This window comes from Zeugodacus cucurbitae, chromosome 2, assembly GCF_028554725.1.
Source record: "Zeugodacus cucurbitae isolate PBARC_wt_2022May chromosome 2, idZeuCucr1.2, whole genome shotgun sequence".
Lineage (NCBI taxonomy): Eukaryota > Metazoa > Arthropoda > Insecta > Diptera > Tephritidae > Zeugodacus > Zeugodacus cucurbitae.
The window spans coordinates 22,626,061-22,649,783 of record NC_071667.1 but is presented as its reverse complement, the minus strand read 5'-3'; the positions used below and the strand labels follow the sequence as shown (position 1 = coordinate 22,649,783).

The 23,723-nt window shown below is 39.2% G+C and overlaps 3 protein-coding genes and 1 long non-coding RNA gene across 4 annotated transcripts; 2 read left to right on the top strand and 2 right to left on the bottom strand.

Moving 5' to 3' along the window:
• Positions 1–1,388: 1,388 nt before the first annotated feature.
• On the bottom strand, positions 1,389–5,050 carry LOC105215823 (exosome complex exonuclease RRP44). The gene is made up of 9 exons (XM_011189974.3): positions 4,890–5,050; positions 4,505–4,833; positions 3,995–4,439; positions 3,359–3,931; positions 2,808–3,304; positions 2,270–2,734; positions 2,005–2,208; positions 1,811–1,949; positions 1,389–1,747 (listed from the first exon to the last, which is right to left on the bottom strand). Exons 1-9 carry the CDS (start codon positions 4,941–4,943, stop codon positions 1,490–1,492), a joined length of 2,964 nt encoding a protein of 987 aa, XP_011188276.2. The 5' UTR covers positions 4,944–5,050; the 3' UTR covers positions 1,389–1,489.
• A 253-nt stretch (positions 5,051–5,303) lies between these two features.
• LOC105215820 (protein RRP5 homolog) lies at positions 5,304–11,771 on the top strand. Its single transcript, XM_011189970.3, has 6 exons — positions 5,304–5,501; positions 5,562–6,879; positions 6,943–7,915; positions 7,976–9,555; positions 9,653–9,818; positions 9,889–11,771. Exons 1-6 carry the CDS (start codon positions 5,421–5,423, stop codon positions 10,049–10,051), a joined length of 4,281 nt encoding a protein of 1,426 aa, XP_011188272.1. The 5' UTR covers positions 5,304–5,420; the 3' UTR covers positions 10,052–11,771.
• A 498-nt stretch (positions 11,772–12,269) lies between these two features.
• Positions 12,270–23,692, bottom strand: LOC105215821 (bromodomain and WD repeat-containing protein 3). The gene is made up of 16 exons (XM_011189971.3): positions 23,469–23,692; positions 23,215–23,273; positions 23,103–23,132; positions 22,356–22,415; positions 20,970–21,216; positions 20,746–20,906; positions 20,044–20,690; positions 19,863–19,959; positions 19,484–19,798; positions 17,452–19,425; positions 17,130–17,389; positions 16,879–17,040; positions 16,522–16,795; positions 14,121–15,587; positions 13,782–14,052; positions 12,270–13,693 (listed from the first exon to the last, which is right to left on the bottom strand). Exons 1-16 carry the CDS (start codon positions 23,512–23,514, stop codon positions 12,552–12,554), a joined length of 7,212 nt encoding a protein of 2,403 aa, XP_011188273.2. The 5' UTR covers positions 23,515–23,692; the 3' UTR covers positions 12,270–12,551.
• On the top strand, positions 16,000–16,774 carry LOC128920002 (uncharacterized). Its single transcript, XR_008470117.1, has 2 exons — positions 16,000–16,124; positions 16,303–16,774. It is a non-coding gene; the product is annotated as an uncharacterized LOC128920002 (long non-coding RNA).
• Positions 23,693–23,723: the final 31 nt, after the last annotated feature.

The following is a 23,723-nucleotide window of genomic DNA, read 5'->3' as shown; positions in this document are numbered from 1 at the left end:
CTAACTGGCCATTGTCCCATCGGCATCCACGCTGTAATGTTAAACATCTTACCTGATGCTAGCTGTAGGAGCTGCCTGGAAGAGGACGAGGTTGAATAATCGCATCACTTTCTTCTGGAATGTTCCACCTCTGGGAGAACATAAAAAAGATTTCTTGGATCTTACTTTTTCGAACAACCGTGCGAAATAGCGGATGTCGAAATGAAATATTTCCGCAGATTTATAGTAGGTTCAGGTCACTTTGTCGGATCCTAATACCTAATCAAAGAGGGATCCTTGTAGTAGGTTCAAGACGCTTTGTCGAATAATAATACCTAATCAAAGGCCAGGATCCCCGGCAAAGGACTGCCTTTCTACGTGTGTTTCTTCTCTGGAGGACATCCATACAACTTAACCTAATTCCGACCTTCAAAAAGAGCTTCTCATGTAACAACTTCCATCTAAATATGGTCTACTTCTTCAACACGTTATATATTTCCAGTTGGCTTTGCGTTTATTATAACGATCAATATGTAAATATCCCAAGAAAATATAACTTGCTGACAAAAATTATCAGACCTACATAGTTCCCATATAACGATTTCCAACTCTCTGATAGATTTTATAATGTACATTTCAGTCAGACTACGAGATGTATTGAATAATTTACATTGTTCAATATTCGCACCTGAACTTTGATTTTCCTTACTTGATTTGGTTATGTGTTCACTTAGAATTAGATTCAATGTCCAACACTTGAGAGAGCACCCAATAAAAATGCAAGTTTATTTAACATGTAGTTAAGGTAAAAATACCTCTATACAATTGAGAAGCCGATATCATTGTTTCTGGAAATTTTATTATTTAGCCTTATTGTAAGATTTTTGTGAATGTCATTTCCTAGGGAAAAAAATTACTGATTTGTGTCGCACAGGAGAAAAATCGTTCTTATTCGAAACAGTTTCCTAACCTCAAATGGAATTTCTTTCATGTGAAACCATAAAATACGTTCACTGAATCGTAGAAAGAGAAAGTACATGAATTTTGGTAGAAGTAACATGGTTCACTCAATAACATGGGGCCACCATTGAAAAAGATTTCAGAAAAGAAAATCATTGTCAAGTTGTTATATTTTATCGGCTATAAGGAAAATGGTCACTTTATTAACAATGATCAGTAGTGATAGCAATGGGTCCATAGATATAGTTGAGTCCCATAAAGCATAAATCATCCATAACAATTTGTAGAAGGATTGGTTTTGCATTATGCGATTTTGATTAGCAGCTTATGTCTACATTATTATTATTATTCGGTATTATGGTTTGTCCATTATGATTTTAAATGTAATATCCATAAGCCACTACTAACACCTAACACACTCTCCCGTCGTAACTGTTCGTTCATCATAATTAATTTGATTACAACGCAAACATAATACCTAGTAATATCAGTGCGTTTTTTCTTTATTAGTAAAAAAAGAGGGTTTTACTTTATGCAACACTACAAATAATTATTTCTTTTTCTTTTGTGACTTTTTGCTCTTCTTTTGTGGCGGAACGCCATCTGCTACATTTGACACCGCTGCGTCCAGCATTTCCACATCGCCACTCTGCTCTGTAGTTAAGTCAACGCTGAAGCCCTTGATATATGGTTTAACCAATTGAAATACGAGTTTTTCATGTTGGACATTGCGCGAGTCTAAGCTCAAACGTACAGTCACTGGATCAAACGCATGGAAAACGACATCACCGCAACGTTGTGTATAGTCCTTTGAAGACAGTTACGAAAATTGAATTAAAAAAATAAATATAACAGTAAATAAAAAACTCACCTCTTCGTTAAATTTAAATATTACGTCGCCTGTAGTCGGCTTTTTGTCGCCGGATAAGGGGTTTAGGTATACGGTACCCTCCAAACCAAATTTAGGAATGAGCACTTGCAAGGCATTCTTACGTACAAACAACACATAGCTGTAAATTTATAAATTGAGTTTAAAATTCAAATTTGGCATCCACATTCACAAACCCTTCTTCGTCCTGTGTTTTGCCACGGAAGAACAAATGCGTATTCAGCGCCACAGATGCACGTCCCGCATATTGTGCCATCTTGTGGCGATAATTTAGATTATGACATAACTCTTCATTCAGCTTCTTATCCAGCAAATCGGCGTATGTGCTATCCGAGCCAATGGAAGCAGCTAATAGGCGATGCACAATGATATCCGAGTATCTGAAAAATACATTTGAATTGTTTGAACAGCTGTGATTAATTAAGAAATGAAAAGACACACCTACGAATGGGCGAAGTGAAATGCGTATATATCGGTGATGCCAAACCGTAATGGAAGAATTCTTCCGGCTGCAGCGTGCCACTGATAAAGTACACTGCCTGCATCATGCAACGAGTTGTCAGAATGCGTATCATCGTATTAAAGTATGCATTGTCCGGTTTCACACAAGCATCTAATGAGCTGGCCAACTCTAAACCAGTATCGGTTTTAATTTCATAACCTTGATGGCTCGCAGCTTTAATAAGGGGCTCAAAATTGCTGGGCGCAGGACGCGGATGTCGACGTAACATAGCGCATTCGGGGAATTCTGCGCAAATATGCTCGGCCACGGTACAATTAGCCAGCAACATGAACTCTTCAACCATGGAATTGGTTTCACGCACTTGTTTCGCTTCCACTTCGAGTGGTTCGTGCGTTTCGCTATCCACCTGGAAACGGATCTCAGGCGAGGCTAACACTAAGGCGCTGTTGAGTAGAAAATGTATAAGAATACAGAAATATCTACAATATTGCTATATTGCTTATTAAAAATTCTTACCCATTATCCATACGCCGTTTCTTTAATATCTTCGCTAATCTATTGAGATGTCGCAGCGATTTAGCGATTTCTGTTTGCTGTGTGGCGTCATCAATAATGATTTGTGCTTGTTCGTATGTCATTGCCGCCTTTGATTTGATTACACTCTTGTGAAAGCGTTTTGCTAAAACATTCGCCTCATTATCCAGTTCCCAGATACAGGAGAATGCAAAACGTTCCACGCCACCTACTAGCGAACATAAATTGGAACTCAAAAGTTCCGGCACCATGTCAATACGTTTGCCTACCAAATAAACAGTGGTACCACGTGCTGCTGCCTCCTTGTCCAAAGCGTTGCCCGGCCGTATAAAGTGACTTACATCAGCGATATGTACACCCACTTCTAAACGCCCATTCGGTAGTTCACGACAATGAAGCGCATCATCAATATCTGTGCAGCCTGGCGGATCCACAGAGCAAATATACAAGTCGCGTAAATCGACACGTTTTGCATAGTCCTGGGAAATAATAAAACCATTAATTCAAATTGAAAAATAATGTGATGAACCTACTTCGTCCGTAATTATCCAAGGCAGTTTTGGTAGGAAACTCAATACTTCCTCAGAGAACTTGCTGTGCGGCACATCGTGTTCCAGCAAGATCACTTCATTTTCGGTATTCATATCACCTAACGGACCAAGACTGCGCACAAAGTGACCATGAGGATAGCGTGAATTGCGTGGCCAAGAATCGATAGCTACAATTATGCGCTTATTTTGTAGTTGTTCCGCCTGACGTGTTTCTATACGTATACGTGGAATTTTACGATCAGCCGGTACGAATAAATGACGTGACGCGTTCTCGAGCAGACTTGGTTGTAAAATACCACAATATTGACGCCATTTGCGACGTATAATACCAACTACTTTCCCGGTAGGTCTGATTTCATCAGATTTTGTGAGGTTCTTCTCGAAGACGGCTTGTTCTTTCTCAGTGCGTTCCACATTATCACCGGGATCTTCATCGACGCCCTCTTCTAAAACAATTTCACTTGGTGCTGTCCACTCCTCTTGTGGTAGAAGCTCGATCGCCACAATATCTCCGTCAACAGCACGATTAAGTGCTTCACGACCTTGTATGAGTACCTGCAATATTTGATAAACAATTATTATCTCATATGAAAAACTGAAGGGACATTAAAAATTTACCGGATGTTCATAACCTTCGACGGATACTGCACCCTCCAAGTAATTTTCACGTGATGCCTGAAACGAGCCCTGCAAAAGCTTTTTCGCTTTAATCCCTTCATGTATTTCGTTAACACTTAAGTGTGTCGGGAATATAGGCAATGACTTTTTATCACTTTCAAAACTCTTGCGCGCATATTTATCAATTAACATTGGAAAATCAGTTAATGATTTTACATACTCCTCCGCGTTCGCTACCAATATGCCATCCTTTTCAGCACGCTCCCTATTGCCAACATCATCTGTGAGCATAACAACTCTAGTGCGCAACCGTCCTGACTTTTGGAATGAGCGATTATTTTGCGCTTCTCCTATATGCTGGTCATACCACAGTGTAGCTTTCCTAATAGCACGATCGTTACGATCATTTGCACTCTCGCCGGGCTCACGTTCCACGTATGTATCCCTTAAATAAAAATAAGCAGGTTGTTCAAAATAATGAATTAAACAATATATAAAAAATCGAATTACTTGTGATGCTCATTCACAAACACATAAAAACCGCGCGGCTTATGCTGCACCACCTCACGAAAGCGCTTATAAACTGCACTACTATTATGCTTTACTTCACTCAGGACTGTCGAGAGTACAATCACATTGGATATTGCATCTTCTTCTAGTACGTCGATTTGGTTAAGCACTACATTTGTATCCAAGACTATATAGTGTGGAAAGGGAAATAATGTGCTTTTCATCTCGCGCTCTGGCAGCAAGGCTACCGATGTTTCATCCTGCACACAATTTTCACATATCTGGGCGCCACAACCTAAATCATCGCGAAGATAATGCTCACGCACGATCTAATAAAAAATGTAATTAGTTATGAATTATACAGTGTAATTGGACTATCGGTTACCTTCAAGATATTGCCACGCTTTGTTTTTCGCGTGAATTCGCGAATTGTCTGCATTTTGAAACTTTAGTTTTAATTAATAAAAACTTTTAACAGCAAATTCAATAAGAAAGCGGCAAACATGTGGAAAAACAACAAATGTGCAATAAAAAACATATGTTTCATAGTGAGCAGTAATGTCAATCAAACCATCTGAAATTGAGGGATTTAATAATACTCTTTGTGGAAGTAGAAATGTAAAATATTACTTAATTTCTGATTTATAATGTTTATTATTTATATACTCACAAATTTCATAATCAAGAATAATAGTTATTGCTTTTGTTAAAAAATTCAATAATGAATTAGTATTTAAAAATTAGTTGTATCAAATTAGAATATCCCTATAGTTATTAAGAAACAACACTGCGCCGAGCCCACACGTGTGTTTCATTCTCAACATATTTAACGCATTTTATTTTTCTTCTTGACACTGCGAATACTTTAAATAATTTTATTACATTTTGTAGAATATATATTGCTAAAATATAGAAAATGGTTATCGTGGAGAAAAGCTTTCCGCGTGGCGGAATCACACCAAAAGAAAGTAAGCCAGAGGAAGTAAAGGAAAATATTGTAAGTAACATAAAACATCGTCATTCCATGCACACGCAAAATAAATTACATATTCTTTAGATTTTTGGAGCGCTACAAACGAAAATCAAAAAGCCGAAGAAAAAACCTAAAGATGATGAGTTCATTGCTGGCACAGAAGAAGAAAATGAACAAATTCAGTCGGTGTCCGCTGAGCTGCTCAATTACGATACTATACAGGATGGCATGACCATAATGGGTGTAGTAAAAGCTATAGATCAGCTTTATCTGAGTATTTCACTACCCGGACGTATGACGGCACGTGTGTCAGCTTTGGAAATATCGGACTCTTACACAAAAGCAACCAGAGAATTTCTGGAGCAAAGTGATAGTAGTAACAATTTCAAGCCACTGAGCGAGCTGTATCATATCGGACAGATTGTTTATGGACGCGTACAAGAGGTAAAACAAAATGAACATGGACGCATGCAAATTTTGATGTCTTTGCGACCGAATGAGGTGCACTCGGAACTATCGCATACCAATGTGAAGAAAGGTTTTGTGTTTAATGGTGCAATAGAAGAAGTACAAGAACACGGTTATATTATCGAAACGGGTATTAAAGGTCTACGCACATTTTTGCCATTAGAAAAAGCACAGCCCAATCACGTTGCTGGTGAGCTAATTTTTCTCAAAGTAGATAAAATTACAGCTGACAAGGCAGTTAGTACTTGTATATGCAAGGAAATCAAAACTGAGAATATGAAAATAAAAAATCAAACGGAACCGAATATAGATTACATTTTGCCCGGTACTATTGTACAATTTTCGGTAACAAAACAACTTAAGGATGGCCTGCAAGGCACAATAATGAATGAAGCATTATCAGCATATGTAAACGAACATCAATTGGCCGAAGCATTAGCGCTGCCAGAAGACTATGAAATCAATTCAACATTAAATGCGCGTATTCTGTACGTTATGCCGCTGACTAAACTTGTATATTTGACATTAAACTTACGCACAAACGCCATTGAGCAACCTGTAGAGCAACAATATAAGCGAGGCGAAATTATTGAATCAGCGAAAGTGCATCATCTTGGCACCGGTGGTGTTATTTTGGTGCTGGATAATAAATTTAAAGGCGTTTTATCATATAAATCAATCAAAGCGAACTTCAAAGGCAACTATGATCAAGATGAAGTTTTGGTGAAGTACGCCAAGAAAACAAAGCATAAGGTGCGTGTGCTTGACTATGATCCCATGGATTCGCTTTATATATGTACAGATGATGCAAATACAGTCAACGAAAAAATATTCGGTTTGGATGATTTGAAACCGGGTGAATTTGTGACAGCCATGGTGAAGGAACGTGATGCAAAAGTTGGTGGTTATACGATGCAAGTGGGCAGAGTTAAGGGTAAGTAAGAATATTTAAAATATATAAATATATGTATATTTCATTTATCTGTTGTAATTATAGGTATTATTGAAAGATTGTATCTGGCGCCTGTACCAAAAACACTGGAGGTAAACGCTAAAGTACGCTGCCGTATCCTGGCTGTGAATGCAGAACGTCGTACAGTGTATCTGACGAATCGTCCCGAATATTTAGCGAAACACTGTAAGGTACTGAGCACACTGGCAAATGTACGTCAAAACGCCACTTATATGGGTACCATAGTCAAATGTAACGAGGAATATCTGCTAGTGAAATTCTTCAACAATATCAAAGGCATGCTATATAAGCAACGTTTGAATTCAGTGCTGGGTAGCGAAATGTATACATTCTATGAGGGCCAGACAATGGCCTTTCGCATACTATCAAGGAATGGCGAACAAATTACGCTAACGCTAGCTGATGACACTTTCGGTTTGGGTGAAATATGTCCAATTACAGTTTTGCACACATTGGAATCGGGTTTGGAAATAAAAATCGCATACCATCCGGAAGGTGACTACGAATTCGATGAAGACGATCCCGAAGCAAATGCAATCGAAGTGAAAGGTCTGGTGCCATTACGTTTACTCTCAGACTATCCGGATTTGGTTTATGCCAAATTACGCACCTACACACCTGATACCGAAACGCAGGCCGTTTGTATTGTGAAGAATATATTCAGTATGCGTGACGTATCATATTTCTTAACACATTTAACCAACAATTGGCAAAACATAAAACAAGGAGATATTCTGAAGGCACATGTGAAGAATGTGCATGAAGATATTGTGGAATTGTTCGTACCCATACGAAATTATGGCAAATTGGTGAAAGTGCATTTAAAGATGTTGCTCGTAAATGCGCATAAAAATGCAAATGTGCAACTTACGCCCGAGCAAGTGGTTTATGTGAAAGTGCTGGGTAAAGAACCGGCTACGAGAACCATATCAGTAACAGCTAAATTAACCGACGTATGGGATGGCGAGCTGAGCAGCACCGCACATTATCTGGAAGAGTGAGTGTACAATTATGCAAAAAAAAAAATATTTTAAAATATTATATATTTCCACTACAGATATCTAAATGAAGTAACGGAGGTGCGAAAAACGCATAAAAAGTTGGGACTCAAAATAGCGCAACACAAAGTCGGCGACAAAGTTTCCGCTTGTTTCCTTGGCATAAATGCCGATACTAATGATTGGCAGTATGAGGTGGAGAAAACAAAAGTCTTGGCCGTCGTAAAATCGACACTGGTCGGTAAAACGAAACCACCCAAAGTGGGTGCTAAACAAGAGTGCCTGGTGCTGTGGGTAGACTATTCAAATGAATTGGTGTACATCAGCAATAAGCAAGTTGATGTGGCACATGTCAGCCAAGAGAAGCATCTACCAAGCAATTTAGTAGACAAATCAGGCATTAATGCCAAGGTTTTGCTGAAAACCGAACAACTCTACGTGTGCTCTTTAAAGAAAGGACCCAATCCACTCATATATTGTCCATTACGTTTACATTTCAATGACTTTGAAAATTCTGCTTGCGCTAGTTTAAAGGAGGGTGATTTCTGCAAAGTTGCTTTTATACATGAGAAGATACCCATTGCTGTGCCGGATAACACCTGGAAGCTGTGGCACGATATCAAGAAAAAACGTAAAACAAATGTTGTTCTAGAAAATGAACCGAAGGTGAAGAAAGCGAAAATTGTTGCCGCCAACGAAACGGCAACAACCACCAATGAAGTAAAGATTTCTGAAAAGCCCACAAAAAAACAAAAGCAACAAACAGTGCCAGACGAAAGCGACGCGCCGTCCAAAAAGAAGAAGAAGAAGCAAGCTAAAACCGATGATATACTCTTTTACGAAGACAAAACACCGAATCAGATAGTTATCGTTGAAAATAACGCAGACTCGGATGAAGAAGAAACACTGCCGAACACTGTGGAAACCAAGCCTGCACCAAATTTATTACCCGGTATTGGTGGTTTCTGGAATGCAGATCTTTCCCGTTTGAACAATGACAATAAAGCATCCAGTGATGAAGACGAAACGGACAATGAAGATGCCGCCGCACAAGCAGGACAAAAGAAGAAAAAACTAACTGCCGCTGAGAAATTTAAATTGCAACGTGAAGAAGAAACACGTTTGCGTGAAATCGAAGCAAAATATGCCGATCCAAATCATCTGCCCGAGAGTATTGATCAATTCGATCGTTTGGTGCTCTCCGAACCGAACAACAGTAAACACTGGATCAACTATATGGTCTATCATTTGCAATCGGCGGAGATTGAGAAAGCTCGCGCAGTTGCACGTCGTGCCATCAAAGCCATCTCATATCGTGAAAATAATGAACAGCTTAATATTTGGGTGGCCTTGTTAAATTTAGAGCTGCGCTATGGTAATAAAGAAGCTTTCGATGAGGTGCTCAAAGAAGCTATCACCTACAATGATCCACTCAAAGTTTATCTGCGCACTTTGGAAATACTTAGTGATGCTAAGAAAACTCAGGAACTTATTGAAATGATCACCTTGGTAACAAAGAAGTTCAAGGCACAACCGGAGATATGGCGGGCGACAGCAAATGCATATTTCAGCATCGAGATGCACGAACGGGCGCAGCAATTGTTGCACAAGGCGCTTGCTTGTTTGCCCGAAAGAGAGCGTAAGTATTATATTATTTAGCTGAAATACATTTTTGTGTATAGGCACTTTGGTAAAATAATTTTCTATATTAAAATCAACATCTCTTCCTTATTCAGACGTCAACACCATCGTTGCTTTCGGCAATTTAAATCACAAGTATGGCAATAATGAAATGGCCCAAACACTGCTCGATCAGGTGGTCACCTCATATCCGAAGCGTGTCGATGTATGGGCCCAGTATATTGATATGTTGGTGAAATCGGAAATGATCGATTCTGCGCGGTTCGTATTCTAATAAGTAACTGTTTTTAAACATTATAAAAATTGCATAATTGTTTTTTTTCTATTGTAGAAGCGTTTTGGAGCGCGCCATCATACAAAAGATACCGATGAAGAAAATGCGCACAATTTTCAAGAAATATTTGGAATTCGAAGAACGTTTCGGCACACCAGCAGATGTGGAGAAGGTGAAGAAATTGGCTAAAGAATATGTAAAACGCAATGCGCAACTATAAACTTTCTTTATTCACATGTGAATATATGTATAATTTAGTAAATTACAGTTAAGTATAATTAAAATAAAGAAATATTAATATGTTAAACGCTTTACTTTAAAACTCAAATAACTGTGCAACGAACCTTGGTAATAACGGAACCTGTGCTATATCTAGGCTATTGGTATATAAACGAGTTAACTTTACTCGAGTATAGACATAAAATACTCATTATCATTTGGTTAAGAATATTAAATATCATTAAAAGCACGTAGAAATCTCATCGTTAACCCTTGTGTGCATACTTTTAAGTAATGTCCTGTCATATTTTTCGAACTGTTCTTTAATGGTCTGTAGATACTTTGTGAGTACAGGCTGCGGTCCGATCGTTGTTGTTGTTATAACAATTACACAGCTCTGCTGAACCGGAAAATATAAGTCTAGTTGTCGTCGAGGTCATCTAACGGTAGGCAAACAAGCTGTTTCGACAGGATCGGACCTTAGTGAAAAGCGTGTTAGACGCGTCGGGTTGGTTGGGCATGCCAAGAAGTGATTAGTATCATGCGGGGACTCGTTGCTTGCAGGACATATAATATATTCTGTACGTTAGGGTTCAGTCTGGATAAGTAGGAGTTTAACCTGCTACAATATCCAGAACTCTAATTTCACGTAACAACTCGAGCTCGGAGAGAAATTCATGATTCTCTTTTACAGGTAGTATAACGGTCTAGTTGTGTAAATTTGGTTCAGGAGACATCAAGAGGCATCCTGTGACTGTCCGTAGTTCGATATTCTGACACGTCTGTATCTTCCTACCGATGCTGCGTAATTGACAACTGGCCGGCAGAGCGCCTTGTTAGTGGCCAGCAACGTTTCTGTCTTTTCCCCCCGCTTCCGGCTAACAACTTGAGGATCTTCTTGCAGCTCTTTACTTTAGTCATTAACGTGGAGAGCACACCGTCCTGCGGAGCTCCCTGTTTAAATTTCCTTAACTTTGATGTTTTACCTCGAAATAATACGAATGATTGCCAACCGCTCATGGTCCATCATCATGTCTTCTATCAACGTTGTAAGTTTGATCGTGTCAAAATCTTTTAACTGGTACAACGCTACCGGACGGTTCTTTTTCAGGATGGATTCAGATTAAGGCCGCAAACTATCCGATCGTTTATGACGTTAATTGCTGTGGTGTTACTGTTCACTTTACGGATGTTCCGCTAGGTACCAACTGCAGTACGTGAATGTCGGGAGTAGCAAGCCCTCAATTGTCTTCACTACCGGGGAAAAGAGAGTTATCGGGCGATAAGATTTCCCTTGATTGGCGGGTTTCCCAGGTTTCAGTAGTGGAACCACTCTTCCGATCTTCCACATTTCGAGTAGATCCGATCGTCTTAGTTGTCGGACATTCCTTAACCCTTCATACTTTTTAACAGCGATCTATGCTTACCACTTATAAAACTGTTCATATATCCGTTAAGGATAATAATAACACAATTCGTTTTTGAAATTTCTATTTTGTATTTGGTCTTATCTGTCCTAAGTGTAGTAGTAATTATAATTTTACATTGAAATAAGTTATGACTGTGTGTAGTCAGATGGGAACAATAAAATGATGTATGGTGATGATGAGAGGCAATACCGATGGATAGGCCGCAATACATGGTATGAAATGAAGGTATACTATGAGTATAATGTAGATGTATATTGCATGTATGTATGTATGTGCATGTGTGTCCTCATATACTTATCTGCAGTAATTCAGCAAATAATGAAAATGTAGTGAGATATACATAAAATGTTTCAAATTAAAAACGAATCAATAATTTTCTTCTAATTTTATATGTAAAGTAGATAATTGGAAGCATGAGAGCACAGTAAAAATTTGTTCGAGAATTATTGCGTGTTCAAATAAAATTTGAATGTAATATAACGTAATGTTGAGTCAAAATCAAACGTGGTTAATTACATTTAATTAAAGGACACATGGATGTCAATATTTTATAAATTTTTTTTTCAAATAATCAGAGAAATAAGCGAATAGGATTTAACTGTGTTTATTAGCGCATATTGCTACGCGTCTTTTGCTCTGGCTCTAACAGCTTCCAAGTGTCTAAAATCCGCACACATGTACAAATATATTTAAAGCATCAATTTTAACTAAGACTTAAAAAACTAATTAGCCGCGCTCTTGAAAGTGTGCAAAGCGTTGTTGCATGTTTGTGTGGCCGTAATTTATGTAAATATATTATAAAGGGAAAAAGCGCGCAGCTAAAACGAGCTAAGTATTACATAAAAATATAATAATATTAATAATAATAATGATAATAATTACAAATTCAGAAGGAAGATCTTCAAAACGCCTTGTCACATGTCTCATGTTGTTCCTTTCATTTTCAAATTAATTTAACTATACGCTTTAGTGTGAGTGAATGAGAGTGTTTGTATATGTGTAAATGGCTTTTTAAATATGAATTGATTTGAAGTGTCGGTACTGCCATCATTCAGTCGGTAATACACGAGTTTAATCTTTGAAAATACCACGCGCTTTGGCCGAAATCTTACGTACGCGTCCACGACTACTTACGCTCACCAATTGTTCGTCGTCATCGTCATCCTCTGAACTATCCATATATTCGACATTGCGTGACGGTCGCTGACTCATTGCGCGTTGTGATGAGCTGCCGACAACTTCACCAACGACACCACCACCATCATCTCCCTCACGACGACGTTTCCGGCTGCTACTATAATCGTGTGAGCCGGCTTCATCATCGCTCTGTTCATTATAACGCGGTCGTTTTTGATTGCGCGAGCCGCGCTGATTGCGACCGTCTCGCTGTGCACCATTACGATCGCGTTCGCTGTGTCGACGCGAACGTGATCTTTGTTGTTGTTGTTGTCGTCGCTGGTGTTCCACTTCGTAGTCTTCATCATCATCATCGCATACGAATGAATCGTCCGAACCACGCCGGCGATTGGTTCGACGTGCCGGTTTGGCATGATTGCGAGTGCGTCGTCCAGATGGTACATACGAGGTTAACGGTTGATTGTCTTCCGAATCATCGGTGGCGTCAACGTCGTCGTCGTCATCATGTGTACTCGAGCCGCCGTCGGTACCTTCGTCGGATGCACCGCTGGCATTCTCCTCACCACTACCATCGACAACATGCTCGTCGTCGTCGTCATCATCGTCTTCGGCAGTTTGCGAATTTTCTTGACTGTAACGTGAACGTCCACGTCGCACTGTACGCTGTGGCACGCGTGTCGGCGCTGTTGCTGTTATCGTTCCGCCATTGGTTGCACTTTGCGACGTCGACGTCGATGTGGGTAGTGTGCGGCGTAGACGTTGATTTTGCATTAGCAGGCTTATATTCTCTAGTGGATCAGCGCTACTATCCAATTCGTCGGCATTACGCTGATGACGCGACAGTACACGACGTGTATTGCTGCGTCCGGCTGCTGCCGATGTGGACGGACCTAACGCTTCTGCGCCCAAATAATTGTGATCGTGCGCTGATAATGTGGAGGTAGTTACGTTCGAAGAAGACGTTGTGGATGTGGCATGTGAGCGGGTCATGTGCGCGTTGCTCATGGCGGCGGCATGCGCCTGCAAGCGCGGTGTGGCAGTGTTAGTTGCGCTGCGTGTTGGCGGGTAGCTGACAGCTTTAATGAAAACGTGTTGTACAAAATTTTAATAAATAATCTCAAATTAATATAGTTAATCATTCGTATTTTCATTTCTATTACTTACGAGGTATGCGCCCATTAATGGCACCGCCTTGACTTGAAACGAGTGGCTCATTCTCGCTTCCATCACCATCGTCTGAGTCTTCGTTATCGTCCAGCGGTTCAACGACTGTATTGCGATTGGTGCGTAACTGACGCACTTGACCCACAGCTACGGGTACAACTGTGCCGCCATGTGCTGCACGACTGGTCGATGGAGCATTCAATGGATTACTATTACTGGCATTGTTGGTCTTCGAAGGTGTTATCTTTGTTGGCGTCGGTGTAGGCAGAATCTGCAAATGTAACACAAATATATTACCATTAAATTATTACGCATTTATGTAAATACGCTTCTACGCACCTCCTCTGCATCCTCGCTGTCCTCTTCGTCCACTGCTTCTTGTTCTGCGTCCTCTACATCGCTGGTACGCGCCCACTCTAAGATTGCCCGTTTAAAGCTCGACCGGGTTGGCCGCGCATTCGCCGCCACTTCGCGCGAGTCTGTATCGGAATCAGCAATGCGTCCGTTGCGCACCGGCAAATGATAACTGTGATCGATTTCTGTGGCGCTCCGCCTATTGGTAAGCGTACCCAGACCGCTCGACTGCGACGAGTTCGTTTGCATGCGCGTATTTCGTGAGGGACTCTGTTGCAGTAATGCACCGGCACTGGTCGTGGCATCATTTTCACCTACAGCATTACTGGCTTGGTTGCTGCGCTGCGATCGGACAGACGTGGCGGCACGCTTCTTTGGCGTGCTCATTCCCGTCGCCGGATGTCCGGTAATCGTGTCTTGGGTGCTCTCATCTGGCTGTGAACTTGTGTGATGTGCCATCATATCGGTGTGATCATCCTCGGACGACTGCAACCGTCGTCGATTTCCTCTGCGTACATTGCCATTCGTAACAGCGGTATGACGGGTACTACCATTCGTCATGGCTGTAGCACTTCGCTTTTCACTGTGATCCATATAGTCCTCATCTCCATCCTCTTCAATGCGTCGGCGGCGTTTTCGCGTAGCTTGTTGTCGTTTATCCTGTTGTTTTCGACTCGTCTTCTTCGCCGCTTTATTTTTTCGTCCACGCTTGCGACCATTACTTCGTCTACTACCACGTCTATCGTTGTCTGGCTTATAACTGTCTTCAGAATCATCATCATCGCTGCGACGCTTACGACGCCTAGCTGCGCCACGTTTGCCGCGCCCCGTTTCATTATCCGACCCTTCGTTGCTATCATTTAAACCTACCTCTGAACTATCATCGCTATCACTATCTTCTTCTGAGGTGGAACTCGAGGCAGTGCTATGTTCGTCTGTCACATGTATTTCAGCGTCCTCTTCTTCATCTTCGTCATCATCATCATCCAACTCCTGACTGGCGGCCTTGCGACGTGAGCTGCGCGTTGCCTGTGTCGGTTCACCTGCGCGCCGCTGCAGCGAGGAGGATGAGCTGACGCGATTCGAACCGGCTGACGTGCTCGCTACCGCCGATACAGTCCCACGATGTAGTCCGTTTCTGCCGTTCGTAGTTGCACCTCCGGCACGACGTTGCGCCGCACGGGCATTCAGGTGTGCCCTACCTGGTTCTTCATCGTCATCATCATCATCATCATCATCATCGTCCGAGCTGCGGAATTGCCGCGTCGTACGATGTGTGCGTGCACGCTTCGCTGCCTGCGGAGGTTGTCGCTTGACAGGGCTGCTACTAGAACCGCGGCCACCGCTGCCCGAAGTCTTATTCGCACGCCGACGCGCCGCCTTCCAATTGTTTATCACCGTCTTTATTTGCGATTCGAATAACGCACTCAGACGCAGCGTCATAGCATAAATCTGAAATAAACGAGTATTTATTGGTATACCAATACAATTGTGTGGTTGGGTAAAAATAAAAGTAAGGTTATGCGGGCTGTATGTTGCATTGCAGACAAACGGCGCAAGCAGCACATACAAGTTTTCGAGGGGGCGGAAAAAGAATAAGTACAATTGCTAATGTGATTAATGTTGGTGTTTCAAGTGAATTGCAACCTTACCGCTAAACTTTCCTACAATGAGATCGTCATTCATTGCAATGTTATTGTTTACATGATTGATTGATTGATTGATTGTTTGATTGATACATGGAAGCATGGTGGGAATGAAGAAAAATGAATTAACAATAGGAATATGAATTTTTATAGAATTTCGTTTAATGTTATTAATGAAATACTATCAAATTAACGGAAATCAGCAAGAAATTATATGAAACCAAATAAAAAGCAAGGAAATTATATCTGTATATTCAATAGAAAACAAAAAATTTTTAATTTGATGCAGTAGAAAAATATAATCCACCATAACCAAGAATATACATATGTGATTTGGATCAAGGTAAGGATGTTTTGAATGAATAATTTTAAGGTTATGAACGACGATCGAAATTAAAATAAAAAATAATATATTTTTATGGTGTTTCTAAAAGTTTAAAGCGCGAAAATATAATATATTAAGAATAATAGCTGTGTTAATGTTGTTGTATAGTCTCAAACTGAAGGGTTTGTGTTTTCAGATAAAACATTCAAATTCTATGGGATTTGGTTTGAAAAGAAACAAAAGCTTAATGCATAAAAAGTAAGAAAGAAGAACAACTTGATTTGTTTTGAAAAATAGCAATGAAAATTCAAACACATAGCAATAAAATACAACAACAAAGGACTGAAACCGCACAAAAGCCAAAAGCAAAGCCACTTGTCTACCAAAGAGTATACAGGCATATTTCTCTACTCACTTGTGAACGTTTATTGGTGTTATAATTACGCGAATTCTGAAATATCAAACGCACATCCTTTGCAAAGTCTAAAGGATCTTCGTAATTGCCACCGAGTAAATCCTCTTTAACAGTGCGCAAATCCATTGGTGAGGAAATGATTTCCAGATAATCGGGGAATTCAAGTGTATCCACGGGTTCACGGAAGGGCAGTGAATCGTTGCGCTGCCACATTAAATCTAATAATTGTCGACATTCAGTACGCCAATCACCATCTGAACGTATGCGACTTGATCTGTAAATACATGAAATGAGTTTTATACAAAATAAAAATACAATTTATACAAACGCTATAAAAGTGCAATTGTATGTACACACCTGCGTGTCGCTGATATCTTTGGACGTCCTGCAGCCGATGTCGATGGGCCAGTGCTGGTCGAAGGTACCACATCCGACTCATTATCATTCTCAGTTTCTGACGAATGATAGACATCAACTAATTGATGATAAACAGCTGCAACATCTATATCGTTGGATTCTCTATAATTATAAACAAATTTAAAATTTTTTATTAAACAAATGCAAAATAATATAAAATTTAAATGCAAAATATTTTATTGATCACTCACCTTATTACACGCAGACAAAGATCAGTTATAATGCGTGCATGTTTCACAATATTAGTGTGGGAACGATTGTATTTCTCAGCATTGGTAGCCAAGTAGCGTACATCAAATTGAGCTGAAGTAATGCGCCGATAGAAGTGATTTTCGAATCGTGACTTTATCGTCGTCAAGTCAATTGGATATTCAATCAGATAGGCATAGTCAGGATATACATTTAAATCAACAGGCGCCAAAAAGTGTTCAGCTATCGAGAGGCGCATAACCTAAAAATTATTTATACATATATTATTTTTTTATTTATATTGGTGCTTTGAAAGATGTCTACCTGTTCTAAGCCATTTATGATACGCCTGCAAGAACCGTCTCGATCACCTCTATGCCATTCTTCCGATTTCGGTTGATACAAGGTGGCACGTATCTCTTCTTGCAACACGGGTACCGCACCACCGACCTCATCGGGTAGACGGTTCTCATCTATGGGTTCCATATCCCAAGGACTCATGTACTCGTATTCGCCATTATCCCAACGCACACGGAAACACATGAAATACGAGTCGGGAAAATCCGTTGAAAGAGCATAACGTGATTCAATTTGTCCCATCCACCAGCCATCACCAATCATACAGCGAAAACGATCACCAACACTCCAATTACGCTGCACTGCTAAATCGAAAGTTTGACGCAAGACCAAGAAGTCGAGCACATCAGGCATATCATGGTATTTGATCTTGAAAGATGTACCCGTCATATTGCCCTCATCATCAATCATTGCCAATTTGAGGCAGCACAAACGCGGTGGGCGTATTTCATACTTAATGCCGATTACACGTACAAACTCGCGGTCGCGCAGTGTCCGAAAATTCCATGGTTCTGAGCTGTGTGTTAATTTGTATACTTTTTTGACACGCACTGCTTCCAGATAACGTTGATGCCCTTGACGAAAATAGACCACCTCATCACCCATTTGTGGATAGTAAGGTGCCTTACGCGGTATCACCTCGGACAACCACTCGGCCGGTCTATACAATTCGGGTATTTCACCATTCGGTGCTGGCGGGGGTATAACAACACGTTTGTTCCGCCTAGAAGTTTTTGCCGCTGCACCTCCAGATGTGGTAGCTTGTTCTGTAGTTTCGTCACTACTATCATCGCTAAAGGTACGTCTTCTTGACAGCGGTTTGCGTTTTGAACGTTTCGGTGGCTCCAAATTCGGACCAGGTGTATCGGCGACCCAATCTGAGTAATCAGAACTTTCGGTGTCCGAATCATCCGATGACTCTTCTAGATTTTCTTCTACATTCGAGTAGCTAGTATCGCCCGAAGAGGAATTGCTCTCCTCATCCTCCTCCTCTTCTTCTGGCTGCTGTGGCGCATCTAGCTCTTCTTGATCCCGTACAGCGCGTGTACGATAAGCCGGTTGTGATTGACTGCTTTGTCCCTGGCGACGACGTGAACGTACTGCACCGCCTACGTCATTATTTCCACGCGTATTACGTTGTCTGTTCGCGCTGGACTGTGCGCTTGCCACGTTACCGGTGTTAATCATTATTGGACGTCTACGCATCTCACGCTTATACTCCTGCAACTCAAACTGTCCAGCCGCATACACAGTTTGCTTTAGATTTTGCAGTTGTTGGTATTTCATAGGACGTACATAGATTCGGCGAAAGTATTTAGTCTGTGATGGCTGTGCGGGCTGATCAACAGTCGGTACCAACTGATGTTCATCTGGTGTAGTAATACTACCGGAGCTCTGACGAGGAGTACTATTCGGATCAATTTGACGTCCAGGCATATCATCGAAACTGTAACGTGCATTTCCAACAACGCCAGCTGCAGAGCGATTACTCGATGGGCGATTGTTAGAATCGGGTGCCTGATCTTGACCTTGACGGTTTGCAAGCGCCTCTATAAGACGATCGAGTTGTGAGTGATTCGCTGGTAGATTGTTTCCAACTGCCATTGCAGGTGGTACCGGAGCAGTACCTTGACGATTAGCCAATACGGCGATGAGACGGTCAATGTGTGAAAAGTTACCAGCAGCACCATTGATATTGGGAACAATAACGGTACCATCATCACCAACTGTTAATATTTGTCTCAATTGCTCGCGTGTGCAATTTTCACGACCGGGTACAAAACGTTGATACTGTACCGGATAGGGATTACCTTCCGAATTGACGAGGAAAGGAGGCGGCATTAGATGTGGCATTACTTGTGTCTGTTCGTCTACAACATATTGCGAAGCGTCACGCATTAAAGGACGATAGTCCGTGTGAAAAAATAGTTCATTTGGAAGCTAAAAATAAAATCGTAATACAATTATATTTCTATTAAATTTATGTCCAGGTACGTACTATTTTATATTTATCCGGTCCAATTCCAAGACCATATATGAGTAAATGACCATGCGAGTCTGTAGCCGCAAACATTGTGCCATCTGGTGACCATTTGGCATCGAATACGCCACCATGACCCTGCCCATCTATATCATTCATAAAGTCTGCTATCGCAATACCACTTTCAATATCCCATAGGAATACTTGTCCGTCATGACCGGCAGAAAGCAGCACATGTTCATCTTTCGGATTTGATTCCAATACATATAGTTCATCCTTGTGGCCACGTAATACACGATGCAGTTTACCAGTTTTGGAATGCCAAATTTTTATCTTTAAATAATAAAATATAAATATATATATTGAATATAGTCGAACTTTCATAATATAAACTCACCGTAAAGTCATTCACGGCAGTAATAACATATTTATCTGAGCAATCCCAGGCGACCATGGTAACTTTCAATTTCTTTCCTTCCTCCGGTGGGGGGCAGCTGTATTTGTATTTTTACACATTATCAATGAGAAACGAAAAATAAAAAACAACTTTATCTTTCACTAATTGGTGGATCGCTCACCTTGGCAGTCGGTCAGTCATGGAAAGTTTTGTGCTCTTCCATTGCTGTGATTCAAAATTCCAAATATGTGCTGTACCATCTTTACTGCCGGATATAAAACGTAAACCACGATGCGACCATTGTACCGAATCTACGGCATCAGTATAAGCCTCCGATTCGAGTATACGTTTGGGTCCATCTTCCGACATAATATATACTCTTACATGATGATCTGCTGAACCGGCTGCAAGGAATATACCACCGGGTGAAAAAGTAGTACACATCATTTGTGCCTGTCCGGGTCGCAACTTTTCATGATATTGAATTGGCTTGGGCGCAAATGTAATTTTCTGTCCGCGCGGTGTCGAATATTGCCAAAATGCAATTGAACCATCTGTACTAGTGGTCACTAAGTATTTTAAGTCACCCCGTGGTGAGGGACAGAAATTTACAGACGTGATCATGCCGGTATGGCCCGAGAGCACTGCTATTGGCGAAGTAGTTTGCATGTCCCAAACACGTAATATACGATCCAATGAACCAGCTGCTAACATTGTATTATCAAGATTAATAGCAATGTCCGTAATCTCCGCAGAAGCGCCACGCAGCGTAGCTAACAAACGTCCATCCATTGCTGACCATATCTTAATAAGTAAATCATCAGCACCCTAAAACAAATATATTGAATTATTTAAAGATTACGTTTTATTTTTTCTCAGTTACCGTTATAATATAACGTCCAGTGCGATCAAAGAGCACACAATACACGGACGACAAATGACCTACAGTGCGTTTAAGTAATTTGGTTTTGTTGTATAAACTGATGGGTACCAACAATTTCCGACGCACTGGTCCTCCATATTCGCGTCCAATTAGTACTTTTTCTATAATTAAAAAAAATAAAGAATACATAAATTGATTCATAAATGTTTTTCTTTTTTACTTACGCAAATTGTGAATAGGTTTTGTTACTGACGAATCTGGCAGTGATACACCATGTAAACGTGTGCAATAATCTAGCAATGACCGTGATCGATAAATGCTCTCTTCGGTCCGTAGTAAACTTTGACGACCAGTACCAAGTAAGGATATTATACCCAATACTGCAGGAGGTAGATCTTTGTCTAGTATTGGTCCTATGCGACAACATATTTCTAAAAGATGATTTGATCCAATATGCGCATATTTTTGCTCCTAAAATAAATATTTTGAATGCTTGTTATTAACTAGAACAAATCATATACGCAATAACAAAATAATCTATTGGAAATGCAATGTATATTGAAATACGTCAAAATTAAAAATAAATACGAAGATAGTTAAAGCATAGGAGAAGTAAAACGCAATATTCACCACGGTTACGGTAGAACTGTTGTCTCTTTTTACGGAAAGAAGTTTAATAAAAATTTTGCGTATACTTATTATATACTGTTTTCCTTTGCTATACAACGAACTTGCATGACTTTAAATGTATTGAGTGAAAGAGACAACAATAGTGATTGGTTATGTGGCCCAGTCAAAATGTCTGCCAACATCGTATTGCAGCAACGAATGCTGAACAAAAAAATATCTAAACATACATATTTACATGTTACTTTGTATTATATTTTTTTATTACGAAAAACATTAATTGTTATTATTAACAAAATTTTGAAGATTTCTTTAAAATTTCAAACAGAATCAAAAATTCTGGTATATTTCACATTTTCTCGATGAAATAATAAAATTTAAAAAATTATATAAACTAAACAATGTGTAATTATTGAAAAATACATTGTTTAATAAATCAATCAATATTAGTTAGTTTCAGAAAATTTAATTACATTACATTTTTTACTTTTGTATATCAAAGAATCAATACACTTTTCAACCCCTCATTGATATACAAAACAACATGGCGGAACAGCGTGCTACTACGAATTATAAGTCATTGAATTCATATATTTTGATGTAATAAAGAGATATAATTATTTAAACGCTGTTAAACTGTTTTTTGTTGAAACAATTAACTTTAGAAACCCCAAATGAAAGAACTTTCATCTATAAAAACAAAGTACATATTTTAAGTAGACTGAACATACAGTGGGACAAACTGCAAGTAATATAATAACATTTATAATTATTTTATATTATTGATTTATAGTATTGAATAATTGTAGATAGATATTAAATTAAAAGTTGAAATTTTAGTTTAAAATATTTTTACAAAAAAAAAAAAATTGGAAATTAAAAAATTAATATACAATTGTTCGCTTTGAACTAAACGGCCCACTGTTCTCAAAAATTTTGTTTATAAAGTACAATATGTATATAAGCGTATATTTAACACTCACCAATTCTGCGAAGCTTTGCTCGTGTTCATGACCTAGCCAATCCGTCCGTCTTGGTAAAACCTTAAAAATTTTAGAAATTGTAAAAATTAAATTAAATATTTAAATAAAATATTACAATATTGGAAAGTAATTAAATACATGTTTTTGTACGTATAACATAACTTTTTTTTAATTTTGTTGTCTAGCCTCAATTATTTACATCCGAAAATTAGCAAAATAGTAAGAAATTAAAGAACAAAACAAAAGCGAAAACATAAACAATGAAATTCAATCAAAAGGTAAATGGTATTAACTTGAAATATCCAAATTTTATGGAAGTTCTTATAGATTGAAAAAAAAAACTATTGGATACATTTTATTTTTATAAACCTCCAACGCAAGACCAAAATAATGGATGGATTCAATGATTGCACATAACTCTTTCTATTCTAGAAATGTATAAACACGTGCAATTCTCCAAAATCACCTGCACTGAATATAGCCGGGTAACCAGGCAAAACTTTTGATGTGTAGAATTCGCTTACACATATCTACGTTTTTTACAAAACTATTCACAAATTTTGATTTAGTATAGCTTTAGACATTAAAATAAGTACACACATGGAGCAGTGGCGATGGCACATCCAACCACAATTAAAACGTAGGGACACGCAAGTTTGTTTACAAATTAAATGTTTCTGCTTGAATTACTATATGAACTTCCACTTATATATGCATTTTTTTATGCTTGCAAATAGGGATACTTACTTTCTTCTGTTCCAATTCACGCACGAGCACCTGCAGATTATATAAAAAATAAAAGAATTCATGTATTATAATAAACAATAATGAATAAAATTTGTTTACAATCAACTCTCACCTCTGCAGTTTCCTTCAGGGGACCCGAAGCCAAGAACTTGGATATGAGAAAATATAGCTCTGTAATCAGAAAATTTATTATCTTATTAACGAAATTATTTTTAATATTGAATATGAAGTTTTTCCATAAAATATTAATTATATTCACTTAACATAGTGGATGACTATATCATCCTTGTTCCACTGTTCTTTAACACCGTCGGTCAAGACATTTATTGGCTTGCAAATTTTTCACTTAAAATGCATATGACTTACCTGGAGTTACAATTCTCTCCGCTATCAATTGTTTATTACTTTCCATTTTGCAACATTTATTTAACTAAATGCCACATTGATTTAATTTTATTTTTACTCTTTTTTTGCATAAATTGAAAATATTTCCTCAGTCAATACGATTAAGCGAATGAAAAATTTCTTCTTCTGCTACTGCTGCAATCTTCGTCGCCTCATATTCTTGTCGTCTGTCTATTTTCACGGTGATTCGTGCCTCGCTCGTTTTCCTGCCAGAGT